The sequence below is a fragment of the Cibotium barometz genome, chromosome 29, assembly GCF_041138505.1.
Source record: "Cibotium barometz isolate CiBa-2024 chromosome 29, ASM4113850v1, whole genome shotgun sequence".
Taxonomy (NCBI): Eukaryota; Viridiplantae; Streptophyta; class Polypodiopsida; order Cyatheales; family Cibotiaceae; genus Cibotium; species Cibotium barometz.
In genome coordinates this window covers 30,321,120-30,334,353 of record NC_141074.1, presented here as the reverse complement: position 1 = coordinate 30,334,353, position 13,234 = coordinate 30,321,120, and the positions used below count along the sequence as shown (strand labels likewise).

Here is a 13,234-nt window from a genome sequence, read left to right as displayed (position 1 = left end):
ACTTTTCTTATTTTACTGCGTAGACCTTGTTTTTTGATTTTCCTACCACATATCAAATAGACTGAGTGATTTAGAGACAAGAGAGAGAGAGAGAGAGAGAGAGAGAGAGAGAGAGAGAGAGAGCAAATTACCTTGAATGTTAAGCAAGCTTCTTTGAGTAAAAGGGATCAAAAGGGGTGGTGTAAGGAACATATGACAAGGTGGAAGCGAGCATTTTTTGAATGACAATGAAAGACGCTCAAACCTGATTAATTGAACGCTACATGCAACCAATAGATTTCTTAAGAAGAAAATCTTGAAAAATGATTAAGATTCAAAAAAAATGCAATACAAAAAATGCCATATATCATGCTATACAAAGGACACACTATTGAAAGTCAATCCATAAAATCATCATTGTTGGCAACTTGGCATATGCGTTTGGAGGAGTTGTTGCATTGTCAATAAACTCCTAGTTTATGCATATGCCTTTGAAATCTTTGAAATGTTAATTATCTCTAGTTATGTAAACCAACGCATTGTCTCTAATGACCATTGACGAACAAAACATATGTTTTTTCACATACCTCTACTACGGCCGAGTGCTTGTTACGCTTTGTCATTCAGACTCCTCCGTCTCCAAATCATCCGTCTCCCTCACCAGCTAGGTTTTACAGGTGTTCAACCGACGGCCACGAATCGCGCTGCCAGTTTAGCTTGATCCGACGGCTGAAATTTTTCTCCCAGTTCGCGCTGCGATGATCCTAGTTTAGTTTTTAATCGCTTTGGATCGACGGCCGAGAATCGCGCGCTCGTCTCAGCCGTCGATTGCGCGTCCTAGTTTAGTTTTTGATCGCATGGGATCGGATGGCCGAGAAGCATGGGATCGGATGGCCGAGAATCGCGCGCTCGTCTCAGCCATCGATCCCACCTGAGGCGCCTATTAAAAGCACCGTGTGATATAGCGACGAGGTTCGTCTACCCCTCTCTCTCTGTCTCTCTCTCTCTCTCTCGCGCGCGCCCCGGCCCCGCTAATTCCACTGGGATCCAATGCCTGTTGCTGCTGCAGCACTGCACCGCTCGAGGAGAAACGCTGTAGGTTCTGGGCTCTGACCCACGGGTATGCACTTGATGGCATCATTACTAGGTGTGGATGGGCCAGCTCCCAGCAACGGGAGGAGGCAGTTGCGTCGCCTGTCAACAGATAGAGTTGGGGCATCGAGCGCTATGCTGAAGCAGAGGGTGGAGGAAGGACTGCCCCATGGCAAGCCCCATGTCAAATGGTATGCATCTATAAGGAAATAAATCAAGGAACTCAATATTATAGATTGCTCTAGGGTTTGGGAGTCTTACACAAATCCTTCTCTCCATGGGTTGAAGAGGAAATGGTAATTCTGAACAAGCATTTACATCATTTATTTAACTAACCTTCTTTCATCAACTTGAAATGGTAATTCTGAACAAGCATTTACATCATTTATTTAACTAACCTTCTTTCATCAACTTGAAATGGATTTTCCCAAAATTGAATCGGCCCTAGGATGAAGCAAACCTACCTTTTCCTGAACTCTAATCATAGATGCATGCGTTGTAACACAAAACTTCCATGTAACCATTTCGGGTTGCCCTCTCACAACAGATTTAACCCAGTAGTGTAGTGGAGATGTAGACATTTTGAGTGCGGACCAAGTGATTGTGGAAGAGCCAAGTAAGTCCCTTTCTTAGGAAGTGATGATGCTTTCTAAATTGGTGATTTGCTCCCCTGTGTGTGTGTAACAGGCAAATTTAAGGGCTTCTGATATCAACCATAAACATACCCAGGAGTTGCTATGGATGGACAGGCTAACACGAGGGAATGCACAAAGCAAAAGAAGAGCAAGAAGAAGAAGAAGAAGAAATGAAGAACAATACTGGTGGTGGTTTGAGGATGGTTAGCTTCCAGGAGGCACTGCCTTCCTTGGAAGAAAGGGTGCTGCCCCAGCCTTCCCTTGAGTACTTTGCACACATTTTGGATGAGTGCAGGAAGGAGAGAGACCAAGGGCAGCACATTCACAATGGTGGGCTGGAAGCTCATACATCACTGGGGAACTTTCCAGCCCACAGATCACTGGGGAACTACCTTGTCTCGATGTTGGTGGAAGTTGGAAGCATGCAGGATGCCCAGCAGGTTTTTGAAAGGTTGGTGTGTCCGAGTAAGTGGTCCTGGAATTCGCTTATTACTGGTTATATCAAATGTGGGAAACCACAGCATGCTCTCACCCTGTACCAGAAAATGCAAAAAGACTATTCTGTACATCTCAGTGGGCATACCTTTGTGGCCTTATTGAAGGCTTGTGCAAACCTTAAAGATCTGGAAAGTGGCCTTGAAATACATTCCCATGTTGCCAGAATGGGGTTGTTTGAAAGAAACCTTTTTGTAGGCAGCACCTTAGTCGATATGTATACCAAATGTGGCTCCCTTGCTAAAGCACAGCAAGTGTTTGACAAGCTTCCAGTTCGAGATGTAGTTTCGTGGACCACACTAATCACAGGATACGCTGACCATGGGAATGGTGAGGAAGCACTCAAGTGTTTTGAACAAATGCAACTCGAGGGTGTCTTCCCAAACCCTATCACTTTTGCTTGCACCTTGAAAGCTTGTGGCAGCATAGCAGCCATAGACAAGGGCCAACAAATACATGCTGAGGTTGACAGACGGGGGTTGTTGGAAAGAGACCTTGTTCTTGGCAACACCTTGGTTGATATGTATGCCAAATGTGGCTCGCTTGCCATAGCACAACAGGTGTTTGACAAGCTTCCTGTTCAAAATGTTGTCTCCTGGACCTCACTAATCGCAGGATATGCTGAACATGGGCATGGTGAAGAAGCACTCAAGTGTTTTGAACAGATGCAATGCGAGGGTGTTTCCCCCAACGCTGTCACATTTGTTTGCAGCTTGAAAGCTTGTGGCAGTATTGGAGCCATAGACAAGGGCCAAGAAATACATGCTGAGATTGAAAGACAGAAATTGCTGGAAAGAGACCCTTTTGTTGGCAGTACCTTGGTCGATATGTATGCCAAATGTGGCTCACTTGCCATAGCACAGCAAGTGTTTGACAAGCTTCCAGTTCGAAATGTAGTCTCATGGAATGCACTAATGGCAGGATATGCTGAACGTGGGCATGGTAAGGAAGCACTCAAGTGTTTTGAGCAGATGCAACTTGAGGGTGTTTCCCCAGATTCTATCACGTTTGTTTGCAGCTTGAAAGCTTGTGCCAGCATAGGAGCCACTTCCAAGGGCCGAGAAATACATGCTAAGGCTGAAAGATGGGGATTACTTCAAAGAGACATTGTTGGCAATACCTTGGTTGACATGTATGCCAAATGTGGGTCACTTGCCATAGCACAACAAGTGTTTGATAAACTTCTAGTTCGAAATGTTGTCTCGTGGACTGCACTAATAGCAGGATATGCTGAACATGGGAACGGTGAGGAAGCACTCAAGTGTTTTGAACAGATGCAACTTGAGGGTGTTTCACCGGATGCTGTGACACTCATTTGCAGCTTAAAAGCTTGTGGCAGCATAGGAGCCACAGAAAAGGGCCGAAAAATACACGCCGAGATTGAAAGACAAGGCTTGTTGGAAAGAGACCTTGTTGTTGGCAATACTTTGGTTGATATGTATTCCAAATGTGGCTTGCTTGCCATAGCACAGCAAGTGTTTGACAAGCTTCCAGCTCGAGACGTAGTCTCATGGAACTCAATAATCGCAGGATATGCTGAACATGGGCATGGTGAGGAAGCACTCAAGTGTTTTGAACGGATGCAACTTGAGGGTGTCTACCCGAATGCTGTCATGTATGTTTGGAGCTTGAAAGCTTGTGGCATCATAGGAGCCCCAGACAAGGGCAGAGAAATACATGCTGAGATTGAAAGTTTAGGGCTGTTGGAAAGAGATCTTGTTGTTGGCAACACCTTGGTTGATATGTATGCTAAGTGTGGTTCCCTTGAAAAAGCACAGCAAGTGTTTGATGAGCTTCCAGTTCGAGATGTAGTCTCGTGGACTGCACTAATGGCAGGATATGCTCAGCTTGGAGAAAGTGAAAATGTTTTTCATATTTTTGACAGAATGCTAGGAGAAGGTATAAAGCCAGACCCGGTCACCTTTGTTGTTCTTCTCAGTGCATGCACGCGCACTGGTCTATTTGATAAGAGCCAGACATACTTTGAGGCCATGAGCAAAAACTATGGGATTGTTCCGACTCTTGCGCATCACACTTGCATCGTTGATCTTCTTGGCCGTGCAGGCCAATTAGTCAGTGCAGTAGCAATGATCAAGAGGATTCCATTTTGTCATAATCTTGTGGTGTGGCATACTGTGTTGGGAGCTTGTAGAAATTGGGGAAATGTGGAGCTTGGAATACATGCCTTTGAACATGCTCTGCATTTGAATGAAAAGGATTCTGTAGCTTATGTCTTAATGTCTCACATCTTTGCAGGTTCTGACTTGCAGGAGAAAGCGAACAAGGTTGAGGCAAGGAGAGTAAAAACAAGCATGGACGAGGCCAGGACATTGTCGGTGGACTGATGACTCTGGCTGAATTTTGTATTCATTTTTGGATTGGGTAATAGACATGCCGAAAGAAAAAGTTTGATGCGAATCTAGAAGACCTTTGCCAGCAGGCTTTATCCCCAACTTTAACACCTTGGTGTGCCAACGTGCAGGTACATGGCATGAACCCTGGCATCTATACTAATTAATCCCTCAAAACATATTTCTCTCAAAATGAGAGGGGAAGGGTATATCTCGAGTTTGTGTTAGCCAAATGGCTGTCATTACATCCCTGGAGGTTTTGGACACGATGTGTTTACATCATTTAGGGCACACGGTACACAACTTCTCATTGTGCAGTGTGCCTACATTACACATTGTTCTTTGAGGAAGGAAACACGTGCCATAGCACGGTAGTGTTTACTTCCAGTTTGAAACGTTGTTGGCATGGCTTGGAGGCAGATTGAGATCCATGGGGTAACCTAGAGGGCTGGGATGGGTTTGTTGGAGGAGATGGAGATAGAGAGGGCAATGAATCATGAGGCGATTTGAGTGTGGATGAAAAGAAGGGCATGAAGGAGGGTGCAGTGCTGGTCAGACAGCCGACAGATTTTCCTTTTTGCCTCATGTGGGGTTATGCTTTTGTGAGCGGGGAACGTGCTTTCTAGGTTTGAGTTGACAAACTGGCTTGAGAAAGAGGTACTGGAAGCCAAGGCAGTTAAGCTACGGGAAGGTCAAGCACACCCCCAAAGCACCAAGGTGGCCCGGATAGAAATTCCAAACGGGAGGGCCACCACATACACCCCTCCTTTACAGAGCTTGAAGCCTGTACAGGGAGGCAATACATGACCCTCAACGGGTAAGGCATCACATGCTGCTGGCATCATCTTGCAATGTTTCAGGGAATTTGTAAAACTGCATGACCAACTGCTTGTGTGCATCTAACAACTTTGCCTCAGGCACCCAAACACAATCTGTCATGGGTCGCCCTTTCCACTTGACATAAAACTCTGGTTGATTGCGGTGCACCCTTGCCTTTAAAATGATCTTTGGTTCAAAGGGGTTGGAGTTGTTGTCGACGAGTGGCACATGGCGACTGAATCTCTCATTGACATAGAACCTCTTAAGTAAACTGATGTGAAATGCATTGTGTATTCTAACAGTTTCTGATAAGTCTAACTTGTAAGTGGCTCCATTGTAACTCTGCAGGACACGGTAAGGACCATAATACCTGTGGTTGAATTTGGGGGTGAGGTTATTTGGCAATGCGATGTTTTCGGCGCTGACCAACACCAAGTCCCCCGGGTGGAATTCATTGTGTCTTCTTTGGCGATTGGCATATTTGGCATACTTTTGCATACTCTGTACTAAATTCTGCCTGGCTATCTGCATGCGTGTTTGCCATTGTCTCAAAAACTGTTCTGCATCCTGATCCTCTGCATGAATAGCTCCAGTGGCGATTGCCAAGGGGGTTATCACCTCTTTTCCCGTTGCGAGTTCAAAAGGCGAGAACCCCGTAGCATTATGTATGGAGCTATTATAGTGGAATTCTAGAATCTCGAGGTAATATGCCCCGTCTTTCTGATCTGCTTTGACATAGTTGCGAATGTAATCCTCGATTCCTTGGTTGATCCGCTCCGTTTGTCCATCCGTCTGCGGGTGGTAGGTGGATGAGAAACGAAGTTGAGTGTCTAGTAACTTGAAGAGCTCTCTCCACATGGAGCTCATGAACCTTCCATCCCGATCAGAAATTATGGCCGTCGGTAACCCATGGTACTTGAAAACATGTTTGAAGAATAGTTTCGCCGTCTGATACGCAGTGAGGGGCGGCTTGGCGGGAATGAAGTGAGCCTGTTTTGAAAAATAGTCGACCAGAACAAAGATGGTGATGTACCCATGTGACTCAGGCAACTCGATTATGAAATCCATGCTTACCACGTCCCATGGTCGAGACGGTATTGGCATGGTTTGCAACAAACCTGTCGGTTTCACCTGTTGCGCCTTCACCAATTGGCACGTGGGGCATGATCTTACATATTCGACCACGTCATCCTGCATCTTAGGCCAATAGAAGAATCTACTCAATTTCTCAAACGACCGTTTCTGGCCGCCATGGCTTGCCAATTTGCAATCATGGGCTTCCCACATCAATCTAGCTTTCAAGCTAGGCACATCTGGCACATAGACTTTCCCATGGGCATAGAAGAGTCCATCCTTAAAATCATATAACCCTGCAGCTGACTTGCCCTTGTGGAGATCGTTGAACATCTTCTGCACTGCAGCATCCTGCTTGATGGCTGTTCTAATTTCATCTAGGACCCCACTGTCCATTGCACTCACTGCATTAATCTCTGGCATACATCTCAATGCATCAGGCGTTACATTCTGTTTGCCGGGTTTGTGCACTATGTCTATGTCAAACTCTGCAAGGAGATCTTGCCACCTAGCTTGCTTGGGTGACAACTTGGGTTGGGTTTGAAAATACTTGAGGGAGATGTTGTCGGTGAAGACGCTGGTGTGTTTGTCCTGTACATAGTGGCGCCATTTCTCCAGGCAATGGACAATGGCGTACATCTCTTTCTCGTGAGTAGGCCACTGCTGTTGAACATCTGAGAACTTCTTAGATTCATAGGCGACGGGATGACCGTCCTGCATGAGCACCCCACCGAGAGCTCCATCCGAAGCGTCGGTATGGATCTTGAATTCCTTGTCGAATTCGGGTAGCTTTAAGACGGGATTGCCACACATGGCCACTTCCATTTTTTCAAATGCAGTGTTTTCTTTTTTTGTCCAGCAAAAAGTCCTTCTGACCTTGGTGATATCTGTCAAAGGGGTTATAATTTTGGAGAAGTCACGGATATGTTTGCGGCAAAACTGTGTGAAGCCTACAAACTCCCGGACTTCTCTGACATTCTTAGGTATTGGCCACTTGACCATGGCTTCCACTTTGCATGGGTCTACTGTGATTCCTCTGTTATTGACAACAAATCCCAGAAACTCCACCTCTGATATTGCAAACTCACACTTTTTCGGTTTGGCATAAATCTTGCATTGTCTGAGTCTCTACAGTACTTTGGTTAGGTGTTCCTTATGCTTTGTCAAGGTTTTACTGTAAATCAAGAGATCATCGATGTAGATAATGAGAAACTCATCAAGATAGTCTTTGAAGGCATCATTCATCAGGGTACAAAAGGTGGCCGGAGCGTTCGTGAGGCCAAACGGCAGCACGAGCCATTCATAGCTACCATACCTTGTCCTGAATGTTGTCTTCTGGACGTCCCCTTTTGCGATTCGAATTTGATGGTATCCTGATCGGAGATCGATACGTGTGAAGTATTGAGCCCCAGCTAGTGTGTCCATCAAATCGTCCATCATCGGAATGGGGTATTTGTTCTTGATGGTCACTTTGTTGAGCACCCGGTAATCTGTACAAAGCTTGGCTGTGCCATCCTTTTTAGTCACAAAGAGCATAGGTGCCCCATATGGAGATTTGCTTGGTCTGATCAACCCCTGTTGCATGAGTTCACCTAATTGCTTCTTGAGTTCTTTCAACTTGGTGGCATCCATTCTGTACGGTGCCTTTGCCGGCGGGGTGTGCCCCGGAACCAACTCAATTTTGTGATCCACTGACCGCTGCGGCGGCAATCCTGGCGGCAACTGGTCCGGTAAGACGACTCTGAACTGATCAAGGACCCCTTTAATCTCCGGATTCCCAATCACCACTTGGCTTCTGCCCTCGTCAATATCCACCCGCATGATGCATAGGTGGGCTTGGGCTCCATGCCTTTCTTGGCTCTGTCCTGTTGCATTTCGTGGTTTACTGCCCAGCATGCCTAGACCCTGCATGTCTGACCAGGTATTTTCTTGGCTCTGCATGGTGGCATTCACCTTGTTGTCTCCTTTGTCTTTTGCGGGGCCTTCTTAGCCGAGCGGGGAGGGGCGGTCCTCAAGCACAGCACCAACACCCCAGTCCCTTGCATGTCTAGTAGGAGGTTATTGACCCCTTTGCCCAGTAGGGCCAACATATACTTGTCCATCCATGAGAGTCCCACAATGGCTTCAAAGGCGTCCATGGGAACCACAAGGAAGTCTAGCTTGGCCCTCCATGCGCCCGCTTGAACCGGCACGGAGTACGCCATGAGCACATTGGAGTCAGTGCCTTGAGCAAAAGACACCTCCATGGTTGTGGCCGTACGAGTTAACCGCACCCCAATCTCTTAGCACATTCGGGGGTCATGAAATTGTGCGTTGCTCCCGTGTCCACCATTATGTTCTGCTTTACCTCGTTCATCTCTGCTTGAAAATACAAATGTGGAATGGTTTGCAGTTGTGCTGCCATACATCTCGGAATTGCCTGCACGGCCCCCACACGGGGCATATCTGGCGCACTGTCTCTTGATTGGGAGCACTCCGGTTCATCAATCTCCGTGATCCGTACTCCCCCATGGTGATGATACCCATCGTGGTAATCTTTGTCATCTCCTGCATCCTGGGCATCCACTGTGCTCACCCTAGATTGGGCTGGCCGTTTTGGGCATTCATTGTCATAGTGATCCCCACTGCACCAACGACAATTCCTCCAGGTGAGGGGTCTTTGATAGCCACTGTTATTCGTGTTTTGAGCCGTGGATTGGTTGTTGCTCCTCCAACTGTTACTTGCTTGACTGCCATAACCACCTCTGCGAGGGTTTGCATAGCCTCCACCTCGATTTCCCACTGACTGTGTTCCTGATGACTCATTCTTCGTGCTCGGGTTACATTCTCTTGCTTCCCCTGCACCTTAGGTGCAATGGCATTGTTAACTGCCGTTGTGTTTGCTCGAGCATTCACCCTGCCGAGACGATTGTCTGCATCTGCGAGTCTTTCGGCCATAACCATGGCCTCCTCATAGTCCCTTGGATTCTGCTTTTCCACTTCTCTTCGAGCCCAATCCTTTAGCCCAAACAAGAATCCATGCATCCTATCCACCGAAGTCATCTTGGCGATTTGCAGCATGATTTGCCGATACTTGCTTATGTACTCAGACAGCTTGCTATCCCCTTGAGCAAGATTCCTCCATTCATCCCTTATCTTGAAGACTTCATTTCGGGGAACAAAGTACTCTGTGATGTTGTTTTTGAATTCGTCCCAAGACCTCCAACCACTCCCCCCACCGCGTTTCTCCGCGGCTAGGAGCCAGTTGAATGCATCCCTCGTGAGAAAATGCATCCCTCGTGAGAAAACGGGCCGCAATCTTTATCCAATGCTGATCTGCCACTTGATTCATTTCCAAGTACTCTTCCACTTCACGGACCCACTTCTGCAGAACTAGAGAGTCCCGTTGTCCCGAGTATTTTTCGGGGGGTTGAGGTTTGTACCTCCCAAACCCGTCGTCTTCTTGCCCCCTACGCCTTTCATGACGCCGGCGGCTAGGTTGAGGACCCGCGGTCTCTCCTCTCGAGTGCCAACGGCAGCCGCTCCATCAAGGTGGTTAGCATGTCCTCCAGGCGGCCTAAGCGCTCGCCTTGCTCTGTCATTCGGGCTTGCACTTCGGAACTATCCCGGAAGTCCCCTTCGTCATCCATGTTCCTCACCGTCGAGGGTCTTCGCTGTTCACCGCGCCTTTGTTGGCGTTCGGCGTGATTGACCCGCCGTCGGATTTCGATTGAGAGGGCTGCTTCCTCTTCAATCCGTTGCGCTTCCGCTTGGGACAATGGGGCTTCGCTACTTTCGTAGCCGGCTTCTTGAAGAATTTGTTCACGAACCACATCGCGCCGTTTTGGCATGGGACGTTTGCTCAGCTGAGTGGATTCCGGCTCTGATACCAATTGTGATGGCCCGGTCCCCACGGGACCCCAACAGCAATGGGGCTCAATTCACCTTGCCGACGTGCCAAATGGCGCCCGAAAACGATGGGACGACTGGTCGACGTTCCCCGGGGCTCACGTAGAGCCAACGGCAATGGGGAACCCACGTTTTGCTTGCCAAGAACAAGAGAGAGAGAAGATCTTGAAGAAAAGACTCACGGAGGAGTAGTCATTGCTATTAACCAAGAAATATTTACAAGGGAGAGGGTCGCTTGAGAGAGGGGCATGAGCCACGGCCGTTACGCAGGGGGGGCGGGGGGGGAAGGGCCCGAACCGTGACTCGGAGGTGGAGAGGGAGTAGGGAGTTGGGTGCTTGAGGTTGCTTGAGTGCGTGGTTGCTTGGGTGTTGGCTTGTCCCCCATATAGATGCAACAAATACGGGGCGGTCAAGCACACCCCCAAAGCACCAAGGTGGCCCGAATAGAAATCCCAAACGGGAGGGCCACCATAGCTGGCTCATGCATGGGTCGGCCTGCAGCAAATATTCCAATGACTTGCAAAAGTCCCCTTTTTGGGTAGCGCTTTTCACACTTGCATGTTGGACATGAATTGGCTGTCGTATTCTGCTGTGTCTAGGCTATGCCTAGACCATGCAATGGCCTGCCCAGGCTCAGCAGCCCTCTTGGCTGGCCAAGGCTTGGGGGCTTGGGGGCTGGCCGACTTGGCCTATAACCCCTCTAGGCCTGGCCGCCTTGCTGGCCAAACCTTCCAGGCTTGGTCGACAGCAAGCCCTAGCCTTCCTGGCTAGTGGGCAAAGGCCATGGGCCATCTTGGCCCCCTTGGGTGGCCTAAGGCCTCCCCTGTGCCCATGTTCAAGGGATACAACACCCTTTTCTAGGGTAGCCCTAAGGGTTGCCCTCCTTCTACATGCAACTACATGCTTCTAGACAGATGCCTGGCATTTGGTTGCAAACCAAACACTCAGAACACCTGACATCATTCTAGAGGGAGACTCACAGCATGGACTGGCACTGCTTCATGTGCAGGACGATGCACACTTGACCAAGACCATGTACGGGACTTGTACACCTGACCTTGGACGCTTAGAGGGGAACCTTGGCTGACTCATCCCAGACTGGGGCTCACATGGGACCAGTTTCCACTCTAGGTCTTGCACCTGCTGTACAGATATGTCCACGTGGCATCCAAGTGCTGGATGCACGTGACATCCCCTTCTGATTAACTTGATGGAAGCTACATAGCCTCCCGATAGTTCGTCAATAAAGCTTGATGGTCTTCGAAGAATTCTTTGTCTGGCCAAACCGCTTCGTGAGTCCCTTGGTCTTGAAACTTCGTGAGGAACTATCTTGGTCTTCGGCTGGAGCCATGCTTGAAGTGGTGCAAAAAAATCTGCTCGAGAACCATCACTCCAGCTTTGTCAACTATGTCTGGTTCCGCTTCGTCTTGGACCTGTATATGGTTTTAGCCAACTGACATGGAACACATCGTGCATAGTCCAACTCGGAGGTAACTTCAACTTCATTGACTCCTCATTGATCTTTCTCTTGATAGGAAAAGGTCCGAAGCTTTTGAATGATAACTTTGGGTATCGCTTGCCCACCTGTTTCAGCCATTGCTTTATAATCCGAATATAAACCCAATTCCTTCCAAGAACTTCACATCCCTTCGATCTTTATTGGCCTATTGAGTGTAGGCCTCTTGCGCTTTAGCCAGCATGTCTTTAATGATTCCAAGATCTCCTAGTAAGACACTATCAATTTGTTCGCTTTAGGAACTGAAGACGAGGTTTTGGTCAATAGCAACTGGAATGGTCTTCCAAATGCTGTTTCATAAGTCCTACCAATAGCTGAAGAAAATGAATCATTCAAAATTGCTTGAACTAAAGGCAAACATGATTCCCACTTACCTTGCTGATTGTGGATATAACACTTCAGCACGTCAAAGGACAATTACTGTACGGCCATCTGTTTGTGGGTGAAATGCACTGGAAAAGTTTAGTAAATAACGCCCTCTAGAAATGACTTGTAAACTTGGCATCTAAGTCTGACGCTATGGTTCTAGGAGTCCCACCAATTGGATACCGATGCCAAATGAACAATTGGGTAACATCTTCGGCGGTCACATTGACCTTACATGGAATAAGCATAACAAATTTGCTAAATCGATTAACAATAGTTAAACACTGAGCATTACGCTTACCTGGATTGGGAGATAGATTTGTGACAAAACCCATTGATATATCTTGGAAAGGTCCTTCGAGAATGGGTAAAGACTGTAACAACCCTATCTTATTCCCACAAGAAGCTTTCACTTTTTGACAAACGTCATAGCATTGCACATGAGTAAACACATCTCACGTCATTCTTGGCCAATAGTATTGCCTTTCTAGCTTCTCCAAAGTCGAATTCATGTCCCTGTGTGACCAGCAGTGATGATGTCATGGGCATCATGGAGAAGAGCTATCCTGAATGACTTCATGACACAAAGGCGGCCTTTGTAGAAAAGCTAACCATCTCGTATCAAAAAGTGGCGTGGTTCTATGGCATCCAATGCCTGTTCCCATTGTGTACCAAATTCCTTGGTACCCACGTATGTGTGCTTCATATCATCTAGTTTTGTACCAACAAGGTCCAGTTTAGTGTTTTAAATCAGAGTTGTGGTTCCCTTCTTGCTGAAAGCATCGGTCACCACTGGGTTGACCTTTCCTAAGGTACTCGATCATACCACCAAATTGCTGGAAGATTTCGCTTCAGTGGTGCTGACGGTTACTCCACTGTGCACTTGGCATTGTCTGAATCTAGTGCAATGCCTGATGGTTAGTGCGAACCCTTTATTCTCGCCCATAAAGGAAATGCTTCTAGTGTTTCAGGGCTTGAATGACCGCTAGGAGTCTCGACCATAGACCGAGTAATTCTTT

General features: G+C 47.5%; 1 protein-coding gene across 1 annotated transcript; it reads left to right on the top strand.

Moving 5' to 3' along the window:
- The first annotated feature begins 1,834 nt into the window (after positions 1–1,834).
- On the top strand, positions 1,835–5,653 carry LOC147622035 (pentatricopeptide repeat-containing protein At2g33680-like). Its single transcript, XM_086823110.1, has one exon. The coding sequence runs from the start codon at positions 1,835–1,837 to the stop codon at positions 4,544–4,546; it is 2,712 nt and encodes a 903-aa protein (XP_086679236.1). The 3' UTR covers positions 4,547–5,653.
- The last annotated feature ends 7,581 nt before the right edge of the window (positions 5,654–13,234 follow it).